The sequence below is a fragment of the Chiloscyllium punctatum genome, chromosome 25, assembly GCF_047496795.1.
Source record: "Chiloscyllium punctatum isolate Juve2018m chromosome 25, sChiPun1.3, whole genome shotgun sequence".
NCBI classification, from domain to species: Eukaryota; Metazoa; Chordata; class Chondrichthyes; order Orectolobiformes; family Hemiscylliidae; genus Chiloscyllium; species Chiloscyllium punctatum.
In genome coordinates, this window is record NC_092763.1 from 24,273,733 (window position 1) to 24,300,872 (window position 27,140).

The 27,140-nt window shown below is 44.5% G+C and overlaps 1 protein-coding gene across 2 annotated transcripts in view; it reads left to right on the forward strand.

Annotated features, from left to right (window-relative positions):
* LOC140495758 (dedicator of cytokinesis protein 11-like) overlaps positions 1–27,140 on the forward strand; it is a 286,052-nt gene that overhangs the window by 117,966 nt on the left and 140,946 nt on the right. For both annotated transcript variants that reach the window (XM_072594834.1, XM_072594833.1), the window contains exons 19-23: positions 2,272–2,364; positions 2,471–2,594; positions 14,453–14,574; positions 26,622–26,708; positions 26,849–26,938. In XM_072594834.1, the coding sequence (XP_072450935.1) occupies positions 2,272–2,364; positions 2,471–2,594; positions 14,453–14,574; positions 26,622–26,708; positions 26,849–26,938 (516 nt within the window). The remainder of the gene's footprint in view (positions 1–2,271; positions 2,365–2,470; positions 2,595–14,452; positions 14,575–26,621; positions 26,709–26,848; positions 26,939–27,140) is intronic.

A 27,140-nucleotide genomic window follows, 5' to 3' on the forward strand; every position in this document is an offset into this window, starting at 1 on the left:
TAGGTTCTTTGTTAGTGGAAACATCCTTTCCATATCCAAACTGCTAACATATATATATATAATATATATAATATATATAATATATATAATTCACGTTGTCACATTTAAATGGGGTTGCTTAGTTGAGTAGGCTGGATGCCTAGTTTGCAATGCAGAGTGGGTTCAATTCCTGCAACCAGCAATTCCTTTACCATGACAGACTGTCTTTCTCAACCTCTACCCTTGCCTGAGGCATGGTGACCCTCAGGTTAAACCATCATCAGTCATCTCTCTCAAATGTGACTATGTCACCAACTCTTCTAAACTCCAATGGATACAAGCCTTGCCTGTCCAACCTTTCATCATAAGGTAGTAAACCTGCTGTGAACTGATTCAGCTGTGCAGTGCTTTTTGAAAAAGTTGTTCTAAGGTTTTGACCCAGTGACGGTAAAGGGACAGTGATATTCCAATCAGGAAGGTGTGTGACTTGGAGGGGAATTTGCAGATGGTGCTGTTCCTATCTATTTGCTGCCCTTGGCTTTCTAGCTGGTAGAGATCATGAATATGGAAGGTGCTGCTAGAAGAGGATTTGTGAATTACTGCAGGGCAGTCTGTAGACAGTACACTTAACAGCAAATGGGTACCAGTGGCGAATGTGTGGCTGGAACAGGGAGATAAGGTGATGGCATAGGAATAGCCATACATGGTGTGTTTCCCAGTTCCCCTTGCAAGAAAATGCCATACAGAAAGAGAAGTTGAGTATGAAGATCTTTGATTTATAAACAAAGCTTACATTGTGCTTATGAAAGAGAAATTGCAGCAAGCAATGGGGATGTAGGATAGTGGTAATATCACTGGGATAGGAATCTGAAAACCCAGGCTAATGCAGTAAGCACATGGGATCAGATATCGCCATGGCAGATGGCAAAATCTGAATTCAATAAACAGCAAGCATAATGGTGACCATGTAACCAATTTGTCATGAAATACCCCTCTGGTTTACTGATGGCCTTCAGGGAAGGAAATGTGCCTCCTTTGCCCAGTCTGGCCAACGGGTGACTCCAGACCCACAACAAAGTTGTTAACTTGTGACTGTGCTCTGAAATGACATGGAGTTCAAGGGCAACTAGGGATGGGCATCAATTAAATGCTGTCCTTACCAGTAACACCCACAATGAGGAGTTGCCTAAGGGGGAAGTGAGGGAGATTTGGGCAGGAGGGTGGCATCTCCTGCCTCTAGCTTCGGTAAGTCCATTGTGGGAGCTGCCCCCCTCCTCCCCTCCCCCGCCCATAGGTGGTATGTGAACTATGGTGGTGTTTCAGAACAAGGATGAGACTGGTTCATAGCAAGAACTTGGAGGCTGACTCTTTACAAAGTGAAGAAGCTGTAGTGCTCCATCGACCATGTGGTTCTAACTGACCAGGCAGCTCTCCTGCTTTGACCGCCTATAGATCTTATAGATGAATAGTCAACTTGTTTGACTATTTAATTGCCATGAGCATCAAGTCCTGAGGTTGGATCTTCTGGCTGAGAGGAACTGGCCTTCCCACTGTGCTCCAATATCTCCTTGAGTCGATGTCCTGAGCTGAGGGAGTGGAAAAAATCTGCTGGAGCCAGTATTCCAGATAATGATGAACCTTGGCACCAGATGGCTGTCATAAAGACAGTAAGCTCTGTCTCCCCAGTTGTGCTCGTATTCAATGGAGTTGCTAGTCTCTGGTCAGCAGCTCTTGACATCTGGGATTCTGCCCCTCGAGTTGATGATCTTGGGAAATACTTGCTTGGTTCTTGGTCAGTTCAGGGCACTTAAGTCGGCAGACCATTCCTAAAATTGGATAAATATTGGCTCTGTCATGAATGGGGAGACTCCCATTGCTTTCATTAAATGTCCCCCCAACTCATACAACACAGTGGAGCTTGGTCCTGGATTAGAAAGGATGGGTACAATGAACCTAGTTTACCTCATGGGCAAATGTAGAATGAAGGGGCTCAATCCTAAAATTGGAATGAAATTAGGAACCATTCTCTTGTACAATTGAAATAAGTTGAGGGAGGGTGTTGCTAAAGCAGCATTAGGGGGCCTGCGATTTCTATCCCTGACCCCAATCCTACTTCGACAACACTACAGTTCGATCACTTGTATAATACCGTTGGTGTGCAAACCAGGTTCCAGATCTCCTTATGCAACCGTGCATGTGCCACACATCTTGTTGTGAGAGTTTAATGTTGTAATATGTATTGAAGAAGCTCGAGCTGAAACTTGGAAGGATAACCTTTTAACTTGCCCTCAGTGTATCTACGGAAAGCCAGGGGACCACGTGTTCACAACCAAAGCTTGTGCGACTGTTTTGCACCATCAGCAGTGCCCTGAGTTCTACACTGAGGTAAGTCTGCTCCTGTTTTATTTGCTGTGTAGAAAATTAGTCTACAAGCTTCTCCACAACTCTAACGCCGAGTGTCCTATTGCTTGGTGTTTTGATTTTCTTATAGATTAAAATCGAGCTGCCTGTGCATCTCCATGAGAAGCATCACCTCTTGTTCACATTTTACCACATCAGTTGTGACATAAATACCAAAGGCACAACCAAGAAACGTGAAAATATTGAGTCACAGGGTAAGTGTGCAGTCAACCATACGACTTCAAGTAATTCTGAAATTGTGTCCATATTCTTCTTGTCATCACTTTGAACATAATTACAGGCTAACCTCGTTGCTTTACATATTATGGACCAGTGGATTCATGAGGAAGAGGTTGAGAGCTCTAGTTGTGATGATAGATTTCAGGAAATCTGCAGACTTGGATTGATTTATTTGGCAATGATCTGAGCTACCGTCGTGTTGTTTGAAAACCCAACTGGCTCCTTCCTGCCCTTCAAGGATGGGTAGCCTTACCTGATTGACCTCGTAAAAACCAAAAAAAAACTGCTGATGCTGGAAATCACAAACCAAAAAAGAATCAGAAATTGCTGGAAAAAACTCAGCAGGTCCAGCAGCATCTGTGGAGAGAAAGCAGAGATAGTGTTTCATGGTCCAGTGAATTCTGAAGATGGGTCACTGAACCCTCAACGTTAGCTCGGTTTCTCTCTCCACGGAAGGTGCCAGACCTACTGAATTTCTCCAGTAATTTCTGTTTTTGAATTGGAGAAGGAAGATCCCAGGAAAATGCAGGTGATGAGATGAGGTGATTTTGGCTGGCATGGTGGCTCAGTGGTTAGCACTGCTACATCACAACACCAGGGGCCTGAGTTGAATTCCACCCTCAGGCGACTGTCTGTGTGGAGTTTGCACATTCTCCCTGTGTCTACCTGGGTTTCTTCCCAGTGCTCCGGTTTCCTCCTGTAGTCCAAAAATGTAGGGTAAAGGTAGCTGGGTGACGATGAGGAGACAGCACAGGGACCCTCTGTGGCTGTCCCCCTCAACAATAAATATACCATTTTGGATAATGTTGCGGGGGTGACCTACCAGCGGCCAGGTCTCTGGCACTGAGCCTGGCTCTGTGGCTCAGAAGGAAATGGGGGAGAATAGGAGAGCGATAGTGATAAGAGATTCAATGGTTAGAGAAGCAGACAGGAGATTTTGTTATTGCGAACGAGTTTCACAGATGGTATGGTGCCTCCCGGTTGCCAGGGTCAGGGATGTCTCTGATTGAGTCTACAGGATTCTTAAGGGGAGGAAGAGCAGCCAGAAGTCATAGTACACATCGGTACCAATGACATAGCTAGGAAAGGGATGAGGACATGAAGGACGAGAAGAGTAGTTATCTCAGGATTGCTACGGTGCCACGGGCTAGTGAGGCTAGGACCAGAGAGCGAGTGCAGATGAACAACATGGCTGCAGGCCTGGTGTAGGAGGGAGGGCTTCAGGTATGTGGATCATTGGGATATCAAAAGGTGGCCCTGGTACAGGAAGAACAGGTTGCCACTGAACTGGAGGGGCACCAATATCGTGGGTGGGAGGTTTGCTAGAGCTCTTCGGGAGGGTTTCAACTAGTTTGGCAGGTGGATGAGAAAGGGAGCTACGTGTTTGAGGATGGAGTAGTTAATGAACAGCCAGATACAGCGTGCAGAGAGTCTGTCAAGAAGGATAGGCACTTGCTAGGGCAAAGGGGCAATCAGTGTGTCTATTTTAATGGAAGATGTATCAGAACTAAGAGTGATGAACTCAGAGCATGGATCAGTACTTGGGACTATGATGTTGTGGCCATTACGGAGACTTGGATATCACAGAAGCAGGGATGTTCCAGGGTTTAGATGTTTCAAAAGGAATGGGGAGGGGGGTGGACGTAAAAGAGGTGGGGGAGTGGTGTTGCTAATCAGGGAGAGTATCACAGCTGCAGAAAGGGAGGTTGTCGAGGAGGGCTTATCGATAGAGTCAATATAGGTGGAAGGGAGAAAGAGGAAAGCAGCAACCACTTTATTGGGAGTTTTCTACAGATCACCTAAAAGCAACAGAGACACAAAGGAGCAGATTGGGAGTCAGATTTTTAGAAAGGTGCAGAAGTAACAGGGTAGTTGTCATGGGTGACTTCAACTTCCCTAATATTGATTGGATCCTCCATAATGCAAATAGTTTGGATGGAGCAGTTTTTGTCAGATGTGTCCAGGAAGGATTCCTGACTCAATATGTAGATAGGCTGACTAGAGGGGAGGCCATATTAGATTTGGTGCTTGGCAACGAACCAGGCCAGGTGTCAGATCTCTTGGTTGGGAGAGTATTTCAATGATAGTGATTGCAACTCGCTGACCTTTACTATAGTCATGGAGAAGAATTGGAGCAGACGGTATGAAAATTATTTAAATGGGGGAGGGGGAATTACAATGCTATGAGGCAGGAACTGGGACCCCTAAATTGGAACAGATGTTCTCAGGAAAATGCAAGACAGAAATGTGGGGTTTGTTTAAGAAGCACTTGCTGCTAGTGCTGGACAGGTTTGTCCCACTGAGGCAAGGAAGAGCTGGTAGTGATAAGGAACCTTGGATGACAAGGGATATAGAACATCTTGTCAAGAGGAAGAAAAAAGCTTACTTAAGGTTGAGGAGGCAAGGATCAGACAGGGCATCCTCACTCTCCTCTGGAGTAGTACCAGATGACTGGAGGGTGGAAAATGTTATTCCCTTGTTCAAGAATGGGAATGAGGATAACCCTGGGAATTATAGACCAGTCAGTCTTATATCGGTGGTGGGCATATTGTTGGAGAGGATTCTGACAGACAGGATTTATGATTACTTGGAAGACCATAGTTTGGTTAGAGATAGTCAGCATGGCTCTGTGAGGGGTAGCCCATTGCCTCACAAGCCTTATCGAATTCTTTGAGATAGAACACATTGATGAAGATAGAGCAGTGGATGTGGTGGAAATGGCTTTAAGGCATTTGGTAAGGTTCCCCATGGTAGGCTCATTCAGAAAGTATGGAAGCATGGGATACAAGGAAATTTGGCTGTCTGGATTCAGAATTGGCCCATCCATGGAAGACAGAGATGGAAGGTGTTTAGCCTAGAACTCAGTGTCCAATGGTGTTCTGCATGGATCGGTTCTGCTACCTCTGCTTTTTGTGAATTTTATGAATGACTCGAATGAGGAAATGGAAGGGTGAGTTGGTAAGTTTGCTGATGACACAAAGGTTGTTGGAGTTGTGGATAGTGTGGAGGGCTGTTGTAGTTGCAACAGGACAGTGACAGGAGGCAGAGCTAAGTAGCAGATGGAGTTCAATCTGGAAAAGTGTGAAGTGTCTCATTTTGGAAGGTTGAATTTGAATGTAGAATACAGGGTTAAATGGAGGATTCTTGGCAGTGTGGAGGAACAGAGGGATCTTTAGGTCCATGTCCATAAACCCCTTAAAGTTGCAAACCAAGTTGATAGGGTTGTTAAGAATGGATATGATGCGTTGGCTTTCATTAGCAGGGGTATTGATTTTAAGAGCCATGAGTTAATGCTGCAGCTCTATAGATACCTGGTCAGACTACACTTCGAATATTGTGTTCAGGATTAGGTTCACTTGCTGAGTTGGAAGGTTCGATTTAAGACATTTTGTCACCATACTAGGTAACATCATCAGTGAGCCTCCGGATGAAGCACTGGTGGTATGGTCCGCTTTCTATTTATGTGTTGGGTTTCCTTAGGTCAGTGATGTCATCTCATGTGGTGACATCGTTTCCTGTTCTTTCTCTCAGGAGGAGGTGAATGGGATCCAAGTCAATGTGTTCGTTGATAAAGCTACGGTTGGAATGCCATGCTTCTAGGAATTCTCGTGCATGTCTCTGTTTGGGCTTGTCCTAGGATGGATGTGTTGTCCTAGTCAAAGTGGTGTCCTTCCTCACCACTGGAAATGACATCACCAGCCCAAGGAAACCTAAGCACATAAATAGAAAGCAGGCTATGCCACCAGTGCTTCATCCGGAGGCTCACTGCTGATGTTACCTGGTATGGTGACAAAACTTCTGAAAATGAACCTTCCAGCTCAGCGAGCAAACCAACGTCCAGAATCTCAACCTGAGCTACCAATCTTCTCAAAACTTGCTAATATTGTGTACAGTTCTGAGCGCTTCATTATAGGGAGGATGTGGAAGCTTTAGAGAGGGTGCAGAGGATATTTACTAGGATGCTACCTGGACTGGAAGGCATATCTTATGAAGAAAGGTTGAGGGAGTTGGAGCTTTTTTCATTGGAATGAAGAAGGATGAGAGGTGACTTGATAGAGGAACAAGATGATGAGAGACATATATAGAGTGGATAGCCAGAGACGTTTTCCCAGGGTGGATATGGCTATCATGAGGGGTTATAATTTTAAGGTGACTGGAAGAAGATATAGGGGAAATGTTAGAGGTAGATTCTTTATACAGAGATTGGTGAGTACAGATACATTTAGAGACATTTAAGCGACTCTCGGATGATAGTAAAATGAAGGGGATGTAGGTTAGTCTGATCTTAGAGTAGAATAAAAAGTCAGCACAACATTGATAGCTGAAGGGCCTGTACTGTGCTGTACTGTTCTGTGTGCAGGTTAGATGGATTGTCCATGCTAAACTGTCCATCGTGTTCAGCGATCTGTAGGCTAGATGAGTTCGTCATGGGAAATGCAGGCATAGGGTGGGAGGCGAGTCTAGTTTAGGTTTTCTCACAGGGTCACTGTGGACTCGAGCCAAATGGCCTGTTTCCACACTGTAGGGATTCTATGATTTGCACTTGCAAAGAGCTGGCAGGGGTCTTATTAATTCATCCGTGCTGGCTAATGCTCGAGCATGTACAATCTGACCTTCTGCCCCTGAGCACACACCATATGGTATCTAATACTCAAGCCCACATGCAATCTGCTTTTGGCATCACAGAACAGGCACTGAATGGCTTCCTTCTATGGTGTCACCATTCTATAATTAGTGGGCTGGTGCCAGTCAGTTGTTGTAAAATAAAAAGTCTATTTGTTTGCTAGTGTCCTTTAGGAAAGTCAATTTGTCACCAAACCTGATTTCAAATGGCAAGTGACAACAGTCCCACATAACATGCAGTTGACTCAGTGCCTTTCGGGTCATGGTAGGTGAACAGTAATACCCTTTTCCCCAGAACAAGTGAAACCAGTTGTAAAACTGGGTATTTTACATTTAACAGCAGTGAAAGTATTGATAGATGAAGAGATTTACTGAAACTTAAAGAGCACTATGACGGTTGTAGAACTATCATCAGCCTTTCTGAACCGGGTTGAGAGTGTAACAACTGTGGAATAAATCATCACTAGATTGTCGATAGGGACATGAGAATGTTCGTCAGTGATCAGGATAAACTCATGATAAAGAGCAATGTCCCAACATTGTGTGTCTCTGGTCATGAGATATGAGAAGGCTTTCTTTGGGGGCTGGAGTGATGGTAGGTGACAGTCACTGTCCATCTTAGGTGTAATAGACATTTCTTGTTTATGAATTACATCTCTGTGTATTGTTTGAATTCAGATTGAGACAAGTCGAACAAGTGCTTCACTGACTTGAAAACTATGTTGAGTGAAGCCTGTCTATGGGTAGAGTTTTTAAACTGTTATTTAAACTTTTAGGGGCACTCTTTAGCAGCAGCTGCAGCTTCTTGTCACACTCTCACCCCCTCTGTCCTGTGACAGAGACTTGAACCTACAATCTTAAACTGACTCTACCGTGCACTACTGGGGGAGTACAGCTTTGTCGGACATGACCACTTTCAGATGGAGCATTGGATTATGGGTCAGTCTGCTGTCTAAGATTGAACTAAAAGATTCCATCGTCATTAAGTGTTTTCTTGGCATCCTGACTATTATTTCTCCATCAACTAATTTTTTTTGCAGCAATTACCTAGTCATTACTCCCACTGCTGTTTCTGGGCATTTGCTCTGTGTACATTAGTTGCCTCACTTCCTTCATTACAGCAGTGAGTGCACTTTACCATGACTCCATTGGTTGTAATGTGCTTTGGGATGATCCTAGGATTGGGTCTGGCACTACAGGAGTAGGCCATTAGCTGCTCAAGCATTCCAACATTCAATAAAGTCATTACTGATCTGTGGCCTAAAAGCATATACCTGCTTTTGGTCCATATCCCTTAATAACTTTGATTTTTAAAAATAAATTATCTATTTTAGATATAAATTTTTACAAATGATTCTCCACCCTCTACCAGTTGTGGAAGAGACTTCCAAATATCTCCCACCCTTTAAGTGAGAAGTGCTTCCTAATAGCTGTCCTGAATGGTCTGGCCCTAGTCTATCTTGATTTACCCTGTTTTTCCTGTCAACATCTTGAAGATTTTGATCAGTTCACCCCTTAACATTCTAAATTCTAGAGAAAACAGGTTAATTTGTATAATCTCTCCTCATAACTTAACCCCTAAAGTCCAGGTATCATTCTTGTAAACCAATGTTATACTCTATCCAAAGCCAATGTATCCTTCCTAAAGTGTGATGCCCAGACCTACTCACAGTACTCCAAGTGGGGTCTAACCAGGGTTTTGTGTGACTGCAGCATAACATCTGCATTCCAATACTTCACATCTCTAAATATACAGCCCAGCATCCCATCAGCTATCTTCATTAATTTCTGCACCTTTTTGTGGTATTTTAAAGGTCTGTGCACCTGAATCCCCAAGTTTCATTCAAAATCTACAGTGTTTAATTTCATACTATGTATAAAGTATCCTGATCTATCCCTTTTCCATTTCAAAATGGATAACCTCACACTTGCTTATATTGAACTCCACTTGCCGCAGTTTTGCCCATTCAACTATTCTATCAAGTTTCCCTCTGTAATTTTTTTTTAGATTAGATTACTTACAGTGTGGAAACAGGCCCTTCGGCCCAACAAGTCCACACCACCCCGCCGAAGCGCAACCCACCCATACTCCTACATCTACCCCTTACCTAACACTACGGGCAATTTAGCATGGCCAATTCACCTGACCTGCACATCTTTGGACTGTGGGAGGAAACCGGAGCACCCGGAGGAAACCCACGCAGACACGGGGAGAACGTGCAAACTCCACACAGTCAGTCGCCTGAGGCGGGAATTGAACCCGGGTCTCTGGCGCTGTGAGGCAGCAGTGCTAACCACTGTGCCACCGTGCCGCCCATAAATTTTATGCTATCATCTACATAGTCTACAATACCATAGGACTCAGCAAATTTGGATATCTGACTTTCTATGCCATTACTTATAAATAATGTGTATTATTGTTGTGGGACACCACTGGTCACATCCTTCCAATTTGAATACATACTCATTATTCCTGCTTTCTGTCACCTACCACTCAACCAATTTCCCAGTCATGTCAGTAACTTGCCCTCAGTTCCTTGGATTTCTACCTTGGTGAACAGTCTCTTATGTGGGACCTAAACAAATGCCTTCTGGAAGTCCATATAAACAACATCCATAGACATTCCCTTGTCCACTACCTTAGTCACCTCATCAAAAAGATTTCATGAGGTTTATCAGGTATGACCTTCCTGTCAGGACTCCATGCTGGCTCTCCCTGAATAACTGTCCGAAGTTCATTGACCCCATGCTTGATTATAGACTGCAACAATTCCACCCCACAGATGTTAGACTAACTGTTCTGTAATTTTCTGGTTTTCTTCTCTCATCCTTTCAAAAAGGTGAAGTGTCATGTGCAATTTTCCAATCCAGAGGGAATACTCCTGGAACTAGGGAGCTGTGAATGATTATAGATAGGGATCTGCAGTGTGTCCCCATACTTTCTTTACCACCCTCAGGTAGAAGCTGTCTGATTCTGGGGATATGTCATTCTTTAATTCCATTAATTTCCTCATTGCCGATGTTTAACATGTTAATTTTGACAAGTCCCTGTCCTCAGTCCACTATTAATTTCCTCAGGACCTCAGGCAAGCTATCCTCCTTTTGTATTGAAAATACTGAGGCAAAGTAATGATTCAACAAGTCTGCTATTTCTCCATAGTCAGTGACAGTACCCTCACTTTAAATCTTTAGCGTGCCAACATTGATCCTGACTACTCACTTTCCCGTTATATAACTGTAATATTGATTTTGATATCTTCGGCAAGTTACCTTTCATGATCCCTCTTAGTAGATCCTGTAAGCTGTCTGTGACCCTTTGCTGTTTTTTTTATCTGTCCCATCCAGCAGGATCTGTGGTTTTTTTTCCACATTTTTTAAGCTCTTTCTTTTCGTTTGTCTATCTCTTTACTTGTCCATTACCTTTCTTTCTGTGAAGTGGAGATTTTCCCTCTTGCGTGTATTGTATTGTGTAAAATGTTTCTTTAAACATTCGTCACTGTTCTGTAAACAGATTTTCCAAGTCTCTGTTTCATCCTGGAAAAATGAGGACAGAGGAAATAAACAGGCAGATGTTACACCTTCTGAAGTTGCAGGGGAAGGTGGGTGTGGGTGTGATGGGGTTGGGGCAGAGATGGGTGAGGGTTTTGGGAGGGAAGGAAGAGTGGACCAGTGTGTCCCGGAGAAAACAGTCCCTGTAGAAGGCTGATAGGGGAGGGGAGGGGAGGGGAATATGTAGCTGGTGGTGATATCCCACTGGAAGTGACAGAAATGGCAACTAATGATCCTCTGGATGTGGCTGCTGGTGGATTAATAGATAAGGACAAGGGGGACTCTATTGCTGATGTTAGAAGGAAGATGGGGGTGAGGGCAGAAGTGCGCAAGATGGGTCGGACCTGGCTGAGGGTCCTGTCAACTATGATGGTGGGGAATCCTCAGTTGAGGAAGAAGGTGAATATTTCAGAGGCCCCTTGTCAAAGCTGGCATCATTGGAACAGATGCAACAGAGACTGATGAGCTGTGAGAATGGGATTGTAGTGGATATTGGTGTCCAACCTATCCCTGGAAATGGAAACAGAGATATCAAGGAAGGGAAGGGAGGAATCAGAGATGGACGGAGTGAAGGGGCGAGTGAGGTGGAAATTGGAAGAGAAATTGATAAACATTTTCAATTCTGAATGCGAGAGGGAGGTGGCACCAATATGCTAGAGAAACTTTGTTGGTGGGAGCCATAGTAGAACTGGAACAAGGAAATGTTCCACATATCCCACAAAGAGAAAGGTATAACTGGGACTCATGGTCACAACTTTGACCTGAAGGAAGTGAGAGCAGTTAATGGAAAAGTTGTTCAGAATGAGAACGAGTTCAGCCAGATGGAGGAGGGAGGTCGTGGATGGAGATGGTTCAGGCCTTTCTTCGAGGAAGAAAAGGAGAGCCCTGAGACCATCCTGATGGGGGTTGGGTGTGTAAAGGGATTGCACGTCCGTGGTGAAGAGGAGGTGGCTGGAACCCGCAAACTGGACATTCTGAAACTGGTGTAAAGTAAAAGAGGAATTGCAGATGTAACCATACCAGGAGAGAAAAAAATGAGTCGAGGTAGGAAGAGATGACTTCTGTGGGGCAGGAGCAAGCAAAAACAAAGCGCCTTTGTTTTGGGAAGAATGTAGAAGTGGGGGTCTATGGGGGTGGGGGGGGGGGGGGGTGGAGGAAGGGTGCGGGTTGGTGGGGAAAGATCTCCAGATGAAATGAGATTGGTGTGCATTGTTGTCATACTGGCCTGGTGTTCCATGGTGGTGTCATGGTCCAGGGGAGACAGGAGGAAGTTATTAACTTATTAATAAATGAATTAACTCAAAATTAATAATAAGCAGTAATTGTAATTTGAGATTATTATGAATAATAATTATAATAAGTTAATTAAATCTAGCCCATTACTCATTACTTGTCCCCTTGTTGTATCCAGAATATATTGTTGTGGGGAAATTATCCCAGACACGTTCCAGAAATTCACTACCTCTCAGACAGGTGCTTGTCTGTCTCTCTGATATTCGAGCTAAAATCCCCCTTTAATCTGACTCTGGCTTTGCTATACACTCACCAAATTTCTGCATTTATGCAAGCTAGCATTTTCGAGCTGCTACCAGGAAATCTGTATTCAACACCTGCTACAGTTTTAGATGCTTTAATGTTCCACCCATCTGCTCCACCTTTTCATCTTGGCTGATTTGTTTCTCAGTCCCATTCTCCCTGGAATCCTTGATCCCCTTACTAATCTGGAACCTATCTGCCTTAAATATGCTCAATGACTTGACCTGCATACCCTTTTGTGGTAATGAGTTCCACAAATCAACCACCCTCTGACTGAAGACATTATTCCTCATTTCAGTAAAGGTTGTCCCTTCACTCTGAGCCTGTGCCCTTGAGTCCTAGTTTCTCCCAGAGGGAACATTTTCTCCATGTCCACTCTATCCAGGCCTCTGAGTATTCTGTAAGTTTCAATCAGATCCCCCTCATCCTTCTAAACTCCATTGAGTACAGACACAGAGTCCTCAACCACTCCTCGTATGTCTAGCACTCCATCCCCGGGATCATTCTTGTAAACCACCTCTGCACTCCCCTCCAATGCCAGCACGTCCTTCCTTAGATTTAGGACCCAAACTGCTCTCAATATTCCAAATGTGGTCTGACCAGAGCCCTATACAGCCTCAGCAGTACATTTCTGCTCTTGTATTCTAACCCTCTTGAAATGATTGTGAACATTGCATTTACCTTCCTAACTGCCAGCTGAACCCGCATGTTAATCTTAAGAGAATCCCAAACTCAGGCTCCTAAGTCACTTTGTGCTTTTACTGAGTGGAATATAGCCTATGCTTCTATTCTTCCTACCAAGGTGCATAACCTCACACTTTCCCACACAGTATTCCATTGTTGTGGTTCTGTTCGCCGAGCTGGGAATTTGTCTTGCAAACGTTTCATCCCCTGTCTAGGTGACATCCTCAGTGCTTGGGAGCCTCCTGTGAAGCGCTTCTGTGCTGTTTCCTCTGGCATTTATAGTGGCCTGTCTCTGCCGCTTCCGGTTGTCAGTTTCAGCTGTCCGCTGTAGTGGCCGGTATATTGGGTCCAGGTCGATGTGTTTGTTGATAGAGTCTGTGGATGAGTGCCATGCCTCTAGGAATTCCATGGCTGTTCTCGGTTTGGCTTGCTCTATAATGGTAGTGTTGTCCCAGTCAAATTCATGTTGCTTGTCGTCTGTGTGTGTGGCTACTAAGGATAGCTGGTCGTGTCGTTACGTGGCTAGTTGGTGTTCGTGTATACGGATCGTTAACTGTCTTCCTGTTTGTCCGATGTAGTGTTTTGTGCAGTCCTTGTATGGGATTTTTGTACACTACATTAGTTTTGCTCATGTTGGGTATCGGGTCCTTCGTTCTGGTGAGTTGTTGTCTGAGCGTGGCTGTTGGTTTGTGTGCTGTTATGAGTCCTAGTGGTCGCAGTAGTCTGGCTGTCAGTTCAGAAATGTGCCTGATGTATGGTAGTGTGGCTAGTTCTTTGGGTTGCAGCATGTCCTCGTTCCGTTGTCTCTCCCTTAGGCATCTGTTGATGAAATTGCGAGGGTGTCCGTTTTTGGCGAATACCAAGATTAGAAGCAAAGTATTATGGATGCTGGAGATCTGAAACAAAAACCAAGTGCTACAGAAACTCTTCATCTGTGGAGACAGAAACAGTTCACTTTTGATTCCAACATGACCTAATTCTGAAGAAATTTCATTGGATTTGCAAATTTCACTGTTTTGCTCTCCACAAATGCTGAATAAAATTGCACTTTTTTCTGTTATTTTTCACTCTGTGTCACTCTGGATTGCTAAAAAGGGATATGACTTGCTTTATTTTAATTGTGCAAACACATCACCATATACAGTGTCAGATCGAACTTTTATGTCCAGAGTAGAACTGAAGTCCTTATTAAATCTTAATCAGATTGGCTCAGTTCTGCTGGACCGATCGGCAATGTTTACACAGCTCAAATGTGACAGTAACGTCTTGTTTTCTTATACTGCATTGGTATTGGACAGTATGTTTTGGAACTTTTAAAATCAGAGTCCAACTGTCAGAAGATGGTTTGGAATTTGCAGTCTTATTAATGTTGTCACATACGGTGAGGGGGAGTCCAAATGCTGCCACCTTTGTGATCAGTTTTTTTTTGTATCTTGTTTAGTTGGTTATGCTTGGCAGCCATTAATGAAAGATGGAAGAGTGGTGACATCTGAGCAACATTTGCCCGTGTCGTCTAACCTTCCTCCCGGATACCTGGGCCACCATGATCCAGACAACAAGAAGGTGAGGTGTGCAGTAGGGAGCATATGTGAGTGTTCCCTCCGTCCTTGTAGTAATTGTTGGTGTATCTGTTAGTTTGAGTATGGAATGTGGAGATGTTCACTTAACAATACTACTTTTGTATGATGCAAAGAATTTACAATGGGCTCTCAAGTTTCCCTCTATTTAATGACCTGTGTCATTGAATGGAGGAAAAAGGTACCTCCTTTATTTAATCTCAGTCGGCAGTAGGGAATCCTATCACTGGTTGATGTGATCTGTGCCATGGTCTGAGACTTTTGTCCTCATTCGCACTTTGGGCCATCTCTCACTCTGAAGTATTGGAGCAGATGGGGCAGCGTGGTGGCTCAGTGGTCAGCGCTGCTCCCTCACAGCGCCAGGGACCCGGGTTTGATTCCAGCCTCGGGTGACTGCCTGTGAGGAGTTTGCACATTCTCCCTGTGTCTGTGTGGGTTTCCTCCGGGTTCTCCAATTTCCTCCCACAGTTTGAAGATGTGCAGGTTAAGTGAACCAGCCATGCTAAGTTGTCCACAGAGCCCAGGAACATGTAAGCTAGGTGCATTAGTCAGGGGTAAATGTAGTATAATGATTCTGGGTAGGATACCCTTCGGAGAGTCAGTGTGGATTTGTTGGGCCGAAGGGCCTGTTTCCACACTGTAGGAATTCTATAACTCTATAATGGCTGGGTTGTCCATCTCTGTGTGGATTAGGTTGAATAATGCCCATTGCCCTAAGGTGACAGTGATTTCAGCTCTTTGCTTGTTGATCTGTTTACACCTATCTAGATTGTGGGTGGATACCAGTTTTATGGCAATAAAATGCTGTCACCCTGAAAGACCAGTGTGAATTTGATGGCTTTCCTGCTGGGGTTTTGAAATTGTCATGAAAGTCAATGCTCCTTGTGATGTTTTTGATTTCCTGGAATACAATACTAGTGTAGGGGAAAGTAAGGACTGCAGATGCTGGAGATCAGAGTCAAAAAGTGTGATGCTAGAAAAGCACAGCTGGTTAGGCAGCGTCCAAGGAGCAGGAGAATCGATGTTTCAGGCCCTTCATCAGGAGGGAGGGGGGGCGCCTAAAGGGCTGAGAGATAAATGGGAGGGGGCTGGGGCTGGGGGGAAGGGAGCTAGGAATGCGATAGATGGATGAAGGTGGGAGATGATGCTGATAGGTCGGAGCTCATAGGTAGGAAGGAAGATGGACAGGTAGGACATTTCAAGAGGGCGATGTCAAGTTGGAGGGTTAGATCTGGATGAGGTGGGGGAAGGTCAGATGGGGACACTGGTGAAATTCTAGCCACCTGATAACTGGAGGAAGAACACCCCATCTTCCACCTTGGGACACTCCAACCACATGGCATCAATATTGATTTCACCAGTTTCCACCTCTCCCCTCCTCCCACGTTATCCCAGATCTAACCCTCCAACTCAGTACTGTCCTCCTGAACTGTCCTACCTTCCCACCTATCTTCCTTCCCACCAATCCGCTCCACCCTCCTCTCCAACCTATCGCCATCACCCCACGCATTCATCTACTTATTGCATTCCCAGCTACCTTCCCCCCCAGCCCCACCCCCCTCCCCCCCATTTATCTCTCAGCCCCCTTAGGCATCTCCCCACATTCCTGATGAAGAGCATATGCTCGAAACGTCAACTCTCCTGCTCCTCAGATGCTGCCTGACCAGCCGTGCTTTTCCAGCGCCACAGGCTTTGACACAATAGTGGTGTGATGATTGGCAACATGGAGCAATAGTGTGGCCTACCGTTTGGAGTGAACTTGAATGTACTATTGTAACAGTGTTCAGCTATATGACCTTAGGGCCGTGCAGTATGCAATAGCAGGGTTGACTTTGTTGGGCTCCAAGTCCCTCTGGTTCTCCTTTTTAATCTCTAGAGTAGACACCAACAAGTTCCCACATGCCTGTTTGAAATGTTCTTTATGCTTGCGTGCAAGATGAAACAGCCTCCAAGGCAAGAATTAACAGGTCATTCAAGGGTAACCGAAAGCGACAAAGTTTTCAGGCATGCATTTCAGTAAATTAGACTTGAAACTCTTGAAGCTTCTTCACACTTCTCCTGCACAATATTAATAATGGCACCTCGATGGCCATGCTGCAGAAATCAAAGAGCAAGCATCTTGAGAGGAGATATGGAGCTGAGGAGATTTATACATGTGGATTTGAAAGTTAGCATTGGGGTTAGAGAGCCCGCATAATTGTTGAAGATGGGTGAGTGACTGGCAAGCAGCAGATTGGCGAAGTATAGGAGATCTTGGTATAATCATATCTGGAGGGAGCCAAGGAATATGTAAAAGAAGTGGAGGGTTGAAATGCGCAAAGGTTGAGTCATATTGCAGAAGGAAATAACTGGTCTCGCAATGGAATTTAAAACTGGTCAAATACTTCAGGCATGACAATGGGGGGCAATAACAGAAGAAGTAGACTCAAAAAGAAAATAGCACAGGTACACATCCTTTAGCCCTTCAACCCTGCATTGACAGATTTTGCCCTTCCATACCAAAACTGTTCTCACTTACAGGATCTGTATCTCTCTATTCCGTTCCTATTCATGGATTCATCCAGGAGCTTCTTGAATGTTGCTATTGTGTCTGTTTCCACCACCACCTCTGACTGCACGTTCCACGCACTCACCACCCTTTGTGTGAAAAACCTTCCTCGCACATCTCTTTTAAACTCCCAGGTAGAAGTGGGCACTGCAGATGCTGGAGATCCGAGTCAAGATCAGTGTGGTGCTGGAAAAGCACAGCAGGTCAGGCAGCCATCTGAGGAGCAGGAAATTCGACATTTCGGGCAAAAGCCTTCATCAGAAATGAGGCTGGGAGCCTCGGGGGTGGGGCTTGGGAGAAGGTAGCTGAGAGTGCAATAAGTGGATGGAGGTGGGGGTTGAAGGTGATAGGTCGGAGAGGAGTGTGGAGCGGATAGGTCGGAAGGAAGATTGGCAGGTAGGACAGGTCATGAGGATGGTGCTGAGCTGGAAGGTTGGAATAGGGGTAGGTGGGGGGAGGGGGAATAAGGAAACTGGTGAAGTCCACATTGAGTGGTGAGGGGGTGGCAGTGGAGGAGGCCCAGGATCTGCATGTCCTTGGCAGAGTGGGAAGGGGAGTTGAAATGTTTGGCCACGGGGCAGTTGGGTTGATTGGTGCGGGTATCCCGGAGATGTTATCGGAAGCACTCTGCCAGAGGCATCCCACCAATTCTCACAGCTACCTGGATTACACCTCGTTAATGCTACCTCCTGCAAAAATGCTATCCTGCATTCCCAATTCCTCTGCCTCCACCGTATCTGCTCCCAGGAGGACCAGTTCCACCACAGAGCACACCAGATGGCCTCCTTCTTTGAAGACCATAATTTCCCCTCCCACATTTTTGAAGATGTCTTCCAACACATCTCATCCACGTCCCGTACCTCTGCCCTCAAACCCCACCCTTCTAACCGCAACAAAGACAGACACACACCCCCTCCCCCCCCGACCCCGGCTCTCACCTTCCACCCCACCAACCTCCGCATAAACCGCATCAAGCACCGGCATTTCTGCCACTTCCAAACAGACCCCACCACCAGGGCTATATTTCCCTCCCCACTCTTATCCGCTTTCCGCAAAGTCCGTTCCCTCCGTGAGTCCCTCGTCAGGTCCACGTGCCCCGACAACCCACCCTCCTCTCCTTGTACCTTTCCCTGCCACCGCAGGAATTGTAAAACCTGCGCCCAAACCTCCCCGATCCCCAAAGGAGCCTTCCACATCCATCAAGGTTTGGCCTGCACTTCCACACATGTCATTTATTGTATCTGTTGCTCCCAATGCAGTCTTCTCTACATGGGGAGACTGGACACCGCCTCGCAGATCGCTTTAGGGAACATCTCCGGGACACCCGCACCAATCAACCCCATCGCCCCGTGGCTGAACATTTCAACTCCTCCTCACACTCTGCCGAGGACGTGTAAGTCCTGGGCCTCCTCCACCGCCACTCCCTAGCCACCCAACGCCTGGAGGAAGTACACATCATCTGCTCCCTTGGGACCCTTCAACCCCATGGCATCAATGTGGACTTCAGTTTCTTCATTTCCCCATCCCCCACCTTAACCTAGTTCCAACCTTCCAGCTCAGCACCATCCTCATGACCTGTCCCACCTGACAATCTTCCTTCCCACCTATCCGCTCCACACTCCTCTCTGACCTATCACCTTCACCCCCCCCACCTCCATCCACCTATTGCACTCTTAGCTACCTTCTCCCCAGCTCCACCCACTCCCCCCTCACTTATCTCTCCACCCCGAGGGTCGCAGCCTCATTCCTGATAAAGGGCTTTTGCCCGTAACGTTAATTTTCCTGCTCCTCAGATGGCTGCCTGACCTGCTGTTCTCTTTTAAACTCCCCCTGCACCTTGAACCTGTGTCCGCTAGTAATTGACTCCTCCACCCTGGGAAAAAAGTCTCCTATTTTCCATTCTATCCAGGCCATTCACAATCTTATAAACTTCTGTCAGGTTGCCTCTCAGCCTTCTGCGCTCCAGTGAAATCAAACCCAGTCTATCCAACCTTTCTTAGAGTCATAGAGTAATACAGCATGGGAAAAGGTCCTTCGGCCCATTCTGGTCCATGCTAACCATGGTGCCCAGTCAGTTAGTTCCAATTACCCGCATTTGGTCCATATCCCTCTAAACCCTTCCCATCCATGTACCTAACCAAATGTTTTAAAAATGTTGCTACTGTACTTGCCTCAACCACTTTCTCTGGCAGTCCATTCCAATTATGCACACCACTCTCTGCATGAAGAAGTTGCCCCTCAGGTCCTTCCTAAATCTCTCCCCTTTCACCTTAAATCTATGCCCTCTAGTTTTCAATTCACCATCCCTGGCAAAAAAGACTATATCATTCATCCTATGTATGCCCTCATGATCTTATATGCCTCAATAAGGTCACCTCCTCATTCCCCCACGTTCTAAGGAATAAAGTCCTATCCTGTTCAACCGCTCCCTATAACTCAGGCCTACTAGTCCTGGCAATATCCTCATAAATCTTCTTTGCACTCTTTCCAGTTCAACTATGTCTTTCCTATAACAGGGTGACCAAAACTGTCCGCAATATTCCAAGTTCAGCCTCACCAATGCCTTATACAACTGTAATATAACGTCCCAACTCCTGTAATCAAAGCCTCAACCAATAAAGGCCAGCATGCTAATGCCTTCTTCACCACCCTGTCTACCTATGACGCTGGTTTCAATGGACTATATACTTGTACTCCTTGGTCCCTCCATTTCACAACATTCCTCAGGACCTTACCATTTACTGTTTATGTCTTACCTTGATTTGACTTTCCAAAGTGCAACGCGTCACATTTATCTGTATTGAATTGCATTTGCCAATCTTCAGCCCACTTGCCCATCCAATCAAGATTCCGCTGTAATTTTTGATAAATTTTCTTGCTATCAATGACACTTCCTAATTTTGTATCATCTACAAACTTACTAATCATGCCTTGAACATTCACATCCAGATCACTTATGTAAATAACAAAAAACAAAAGTCCAAGCACTGACCCCTATGGCATACCACTAGTCACAGGCCTCCAGTCCAAAAAACAACTTTCAACCATCACCCTCTACTTCCTACCTTCGAGCCAATTAGCTAACTCACTCTGGATCTCATGCAACCTAACCTTCATGAGTAGCCTGACATGCAGGACCTTGTCAAGGGCCTTACTAAAGTCCATGTAGACAATATCCACTGCCTACCCTCATCTATCCTCTTGGTTACCTCTTCAAAAAACTCTAAAAGATTTATTAGACATGAGTTACCATGCCAAATTCATGCTGAAAAAATGGCTAAAATCCTCCATACTAGACAACATCCTAGTAAACTTTTCTGTATCCTCTCCAAAGCATCCACATTCATCTTGTAGTGTGTTGAACAGAGCTGTATGTAATATTCCAAGTGTGGCCTAACTAAAGTTCTATAAAGTTGCAGTATAACTTGTCTATACTTATACTCAATGCCCTTTCCAATGAAGGCAAACATGCCAATAGGCCTTTTTTTTACTGCCTTATCTATCTGCACACCCAGATCCCTCTGCCTATCAATACTCCTAAAGATTCTGCCATGTTACTGCATAATTTCCATCTGTATTTGACGTTTCAAAATGCATCACCTCCTATTTGTCCAGACTAAATGCCATCTGCCATTTTTCTGCTCATCTCGCTAGCTGATCTATATCCTGCTGTATCCTCTGACAATTCACCTCACCATCTGCAACTCCACCAATTGTTATATTGTCTGCAATTAATTAGACCAGCCATATTTCTCTCCAAATCATTTATGCAGACTGAGGTACAGTGGGAGTCCTAGATAATGATGTTGCTCTTTCTGCTTCGAAGCGAGGGAGGTTGTTGCTCAACTGGGATTTGATAGTGAGGACAGAATGCTGGGTATCAAAGACTGGACATTTGATTGGTCTTTTCCAACTTGGAATTATTACCTTTTCATTTAGTTTTGGTTTCTGAAAAGCCATGAAAATGGGTGAGAATAAAAGACGAGGCTACTATTTAGATTTCTGTCTGGAGTGTTATTGAACATTATTTGTAAATCTGACAAACAGAAATTCAGAACAGTGAATGAGTTGGTTTTGGTAACATATCACAAGTTCTGGTGAGGACAATGTCTTCAGTAAGATTGCTGTAAAAGGGAATGTAATATCATTTTATAATCTGTGAGAAGATAGTGCTGATTGGTTAGCAAGTGGACTATGATTGTTGGAATGCAGAATGCACCAGTTAAATGATGAAAGACAGTTAACTACTGAGCTTTATTTCAATTTAAACCAGGCAGGTTGACTCTGGTCAAGGTATTGCCCTGATATATTAACTGGTGAAAGGCTGTCATTTATTTCATTGAGTTGAAATAGATGGAATGTGTGTACATGCTCCTTCTGTCTGCAAAGAGGAATTTTACAGAGCTATCAAAAAAGAAAAGGACTGCTCAAAAAGTAATGCTGGCACAAAGAGATGGGCACAAGTGTGGGGCAATTCATTTGTAATGGTTACAGGATATCCTCAGTGCTTGGGACCCTCCTGTGAAGCGCTTCTGTGCTGTTTCCTCCGGCATTTATAGTGGCCTGTCTCTGCCACTTCCGGTTGTCAGTTCCAGCTGTCCGCTGTAGTGGCCGGTATATTGGGTCCAGGTCGATGTGTTTGTTGATAGAGTCTGTGGATGAGTGCCATGCCTCTAGGAATTCCCTGGCTGTTCTCTGTCCGGCCTGCCCTATAATGGTAGTGTTGTCCCAGTCCCAATATACCGTCCATTACAGGGGACAGCTGGAACCGGAAGCAGCAGAGACAGGCCACTATAAATGCCAGAGGAAACAGCACAGAAGCGCTTCACAGGAGGCTCCCAAGCACTGAGGATGTCACCTAGACAGAGGATGAAGCGGTTGCAAGACAAATTCCCAGCTCGGCGAACAACCACAACAACGAGCACCCGAGCTACAAATCTTCTCCCGAACTTTGGTTACAGGATACATACTGGGTTAAAAAGCCACTCCAGGGTCATGCTCCATAAGGAAAAAAGAATATACTAGAAGATGAGAGGAACATGTATCAATGGGCATAAATGCCACACTGTGTACTACTTGTATACAATATCTAATCTGAGATAACATTTCAGGTGACACAGAGGGTGTGCTATATTTTAGGAGATGGTCTCTTTTGAATGCGCGATGAAACTAGCACCGGCTTTGTTCAAGTCAGTGGAAAAGACAGTTGGTGAAAAATGAAGAAACAGTCCTGGTCAATTTTCATCCTTCAATTGGTACGGGCAAGTGCAGGTCAACTGCCCCCTAACCATACTGTCCTTGCTGTATGCAAACTGTGACGATGTATCAACCAACTCCATTCTATCTTGCTCTTCCTGAGTGACTGTAGTGTTTTAAATTGAACTGTCATGATTGAGTTTATAAAAGCTTTTACTCCAGTAAATGGCCCAAAGTTCTCGATGATTACTACCTCCCACTGCAATGCTCAAGTATTTTATCGGTGGCCTTAAAACATGAGGTCATGTTAGTCTTTAATCCCACTCCAGGTCCTTTTCCATGGAGTGTTCATGTTGCAAATTACTTTTTGTCGTTAAAGTTAGGGTGTCTTTTGTTGACAGTGTCACATTCATTACTGTGTCATGTGAAGGGAAAGAAAGATTGTATGATGAAATCAGCCAGGGTCACAACTGGGCCAGTTTCTATAAACTTCACTGTTCTTTGAGAGGACTGACATCCTGCCTTAATATTACTGTGTATCTGATCAATTGTGCAATTTAATGTGTTCAAAAGTAGTTCAAGTCTTTGTCATTCTCAGAAGCTGTCCTTTCCCAAACTGTACATCAGATGAACGAAACTATAAACACAAGATCTATATCAGTTATTGCACTAACTCCTGATCTGACATTTGGACAGATCATTGAAAGAAGTAGCTGTCCAGAAGCATGCTTTTATACCTCGGGTAGTTGTATTATAGCTTTGTTTATATTTTGCCTGAAAACATTTGGTGTTATGTCACAGTCTTGCAGTCACATAACCTGCATTCAACATGGCTTTCATCCAAGGCTTGTGAATCATCCCAGTTAGTAGCTGTTGCAAGGCGACAGGGACACCGAGCCAGAAGCAGAGACTACAGCATGTGTCAGTTCAGTTCTGCTCCTAGTTGTGGTGCTATTAACTGTGTTGGTCAGAGCATGAATGAGGTATCTAACTGTAATCAGAAGGGTAGTGTAAATACTGTGTTTCAGCTGATGTGCTGCTCTGCTACATAATGGTGTTCCATCTCTGTCCCTGTTGCCTGTTGTGTTTCCATATCCCCCCCACTCCTGAAGACGGGCCCTGCTTGAGTTTATATCCTGCGATGTGGTGTCCTTCAGTGTTGCTCTAGCAGTTTTGTGTTTGTATGTAGATATGGCCCAGGAGTGTCTGCGGGATGCTTACTCATTGCGTGGGTTAATGTGTAGTAATCTTGGCTGGAATAGCCTATGAGATCCATGGCTTATCAAAATATTAGATTAGATTAGATTACTCACAGTGTGGAAACAGGCCCTTCAGCCCAACAAGTCCACACCGACCCTCCAAAGAGCAACCCACTCAGACCCATTCCCCTACATTTACCCCTTCGCCTAACACTATGGGCAATTTAGCATGGTCAATTCACCTGACCTGCACATCTTTGGACTGTGGGAGGAAACCGGAGCACCCGGAGGAAACCCACGCAGTCACGGGGAGAATGTGCAAACTCCACACAGACAGTTGCCCGAAGTGGGAATTGAACCCGGATCTCTGGCGCTGTGAGGCAGCAGTGCTAACCACTGTGCCACGGTGCCACCCTGAAGGAAGTAGCTGTCCAGAAGCCTGCTTTTATACCTTGGGTAGTTGTATTGTATATGAAGCTGACCATAATGATACAAACCTGCATACAGCTTTCAGATCAGTTTAACTGAAACATGGTACAGGGTGGGACAATTTGCTTTTGGTCAGTGCAGTATGTAAATATTATTGGGACCTAAATTCTTATGTTGGTGTTTTATGGATGGCAGGGTTTATACAGATGGGCCATTGAATATTCCAGTTATCCAACAACCCTGATTGTCAGGAACTCAGATATTAACTTTGATGGGCATCGTAAGTTGACTGTTTCTGTGTTCACTACAGGAGTTACGAAGAAATGATCACGAGGACTCAGTTTACTTTTCTTCTGATCCAACAGTACTGGAGCCATTTGTAGTAACTTTAACTCTGCCACTAAATCGGCCTCAGACAGTGTGTGTGCTAACCCTAATACTGTCCCTCTCTGGGTAATTAATATACTCAAGATTATCTTGGTGAATGACAGTCCTGTCCTAATGCTCTGGAGAGATTTAAACATTCAGAACTAAACCACATACTGAATTTACAGTAAATAGTAAGAAGTAAATTTACAGCAGGTTAGAAAATGATGGTATTTGTTTGTCTTTTTTTCCTGTTGTCCTTGTTGAAATGCCTCTGGCAAAATCTGACCTGCAAATTAAAAAGGCACATATTAAAGCCTCATTGTGGGGCCTGACAATGCAGTCTCCACTGAGAGTATAGTGGGACAACTGAGGAAGTGTGACATCGTGCTTGAGAAGGGACTTTAACACAGACACCATCTGTCAGTATAGAGAAATAAATTATCCTGTTGTCCTGCTGGGGGTCAACTATTTTCTGTTTCAAAAGGACTTGTTGAGATTTTCCTGAAGAATTTTGATTTCCTAGGCTCCTTGTTGGTTTTCAGGGGCTCCTTTGCTCATTCTCATTAACTCCGTTATTAGGTGATGTGGTCATGTGGTAACATTGCTTTATTTATTTGGTTTCTTTGAGTTTCGGTCTTTGGATAGATAAGAAAGCAGACATATTAAAGCCTACATGTAGCAAAGTTATCAACAAGATGTCAAGTGCTCATGTGCTCAGAAGCAGACTCACCAGGAACTTTTAAAAGGGATGCACTTTGAAGGGTAAAAATAGCAACATTATGGGCAAGAACAGGGTCTGGAACTAACAAGATAATTCCTTCATGGTTTTGGTAAAGACATGATGGCCCAATCTCATGTGCTCAGGAATTTATGAATTGGTTACGTCTGGTCTAATTTTCTAGTAAATTTAAAATACAGCCACTTGGAGACCTTTTTCAGATAGGCCGCATCACCTTGCATCGAGTTATATCTTTGACGATGTCAGTGAGATTCAGGCACAAGGTACCAGGGCATACACTTATACATTTAACTGTAATGGCAGGACATCTATTTTCTGAAAAGTCAATAACCTTCCATAAAATCGCTTTCATCAGAACAGATAGTGTGAACAATGCTTTCATGTGAAGGTTGTTCTTGAAGGGTGGGTGGGGGGGGGTCCCTCAGGGCTCTGTTCTTGGGCCTCTGCTCTTTGTAGTTTTTAAAAATGACTTGGATGAGGAGGTTGAGGGGTGGGTTAGTAAATTTGCAGATGACACAAAGGTTGAAGGTGCCGTTGATAGTATCAAGGGCTATTGCAGGCTGCAGCGTGACATAGACAGGATGCAGAGCTGGGCTGAGAAATGGCAGATGGAGTTTAACCTGGATAAATGGGAAGTGATGCATTTTGGAAGGTCGAACTCAAATGCTGAATATAGGATTAAAGACAGGATTCTTGGCAGTGTGGAGGAACAGGGGATCTTGGGGTTCAAGTACATTGATCCCTCAAAGTTGCCACCCAAGTGGATAGGGTTATTAAGAAAGCATATGGTGTTTTGGCTTTCATTGACAGAGGGATAGAGTTTAAGAGCCACGAGTTTTTGCTACAGCTGTACAGGTCCCTGGTGAGACCGCACTTGGAATATTGTGTTCAGGTCTGGTTGCCCTCTTTTAGGAAAGATACAGAGGCTTCGGAGAGTGTGTGAAGAAGGTTTACCAGGATGCTGTCTGGACTGGAGGGCTTGGCTTATAAAGTGAGGTTGACTAAGCTCGGACTTTTCTCTCTCGAAAAAAGGAGGAGAAGAGGTGACCTGATCGAGGCATACAAGATAATGAGAGGCATGGATACAGTCAGAGACCTTTCCCCAGGGCAGGGTTGACTGGCACGAGAGGTTATAGTTTTAAAATATTAGGAGAAAGGTACAGAGGGGACGTCAGAGGAAGGTTCTTTCAGCAGAGAGTTTTGCATGGATGGAATGAGTTGCCAGCGGTGGTGGTGGAAGCAGAATCATGAGGGACATTTAAGCGATTACTGGTCATGCACATGGACAGCATTGAATTGAGGGGTGCATATGTTAAGTTATTTTATTTTACATTAGGATTCATCCACAGCACAACATTGTGGGCCAAAGGGCCTGTTCTGTGCAGTACTTTTCTATGTTCTGTGTTCTAACATCATTGATGATATCTGAGCAAAATACGCCCACAGTAATAAAGCCTGCAGTGACAAACTAACTCATTTTACTCCATGCACTTGGAATGTTCTGAGGTGCAATTTAAATACTGATCTTGTTATTTTTCTCTTTAATTCTACAGCACACAATTCCTGATTTTAAATGGGTAGATGGAGGAAAACCCTTATTGAAAGTTAAAAATCATTTGGTGTCCACCATTTGCACTGAGGTAAGTAGCTTCAATGCTAAAGTTAAATACACATTGACATATATATACATTGTATACAGTCATGTACTATTTAAGTAACAACATGTCTGGTTCTTGTGGTTGCTATGTGTGAGTGTGTGTAATTTCTGTTTTGTACACAGGACCAGTACTTGAACAGTTTCTTCCACTATTGTCAGACAAGCCAGTCAGCATCACAGGAGATCGCTGGTGACCTTGTGAAATATCTGAAGGTAGCTCATCCTGTATATTCACATTCTGTGGTGTAAATAGTTGATTGCAGTCAGTTCAAGATAAAACCATTTTCAGGTTGGGCTAATGTGTAACAATGTGACTCAAAGCAAGGGAACACGTTGCTCATGGATGAGACACCTTCTACACTAGTTCTGAAATACGATGTCCCTTCCTCATGCAAATCTGTCTGAAGATGAAATA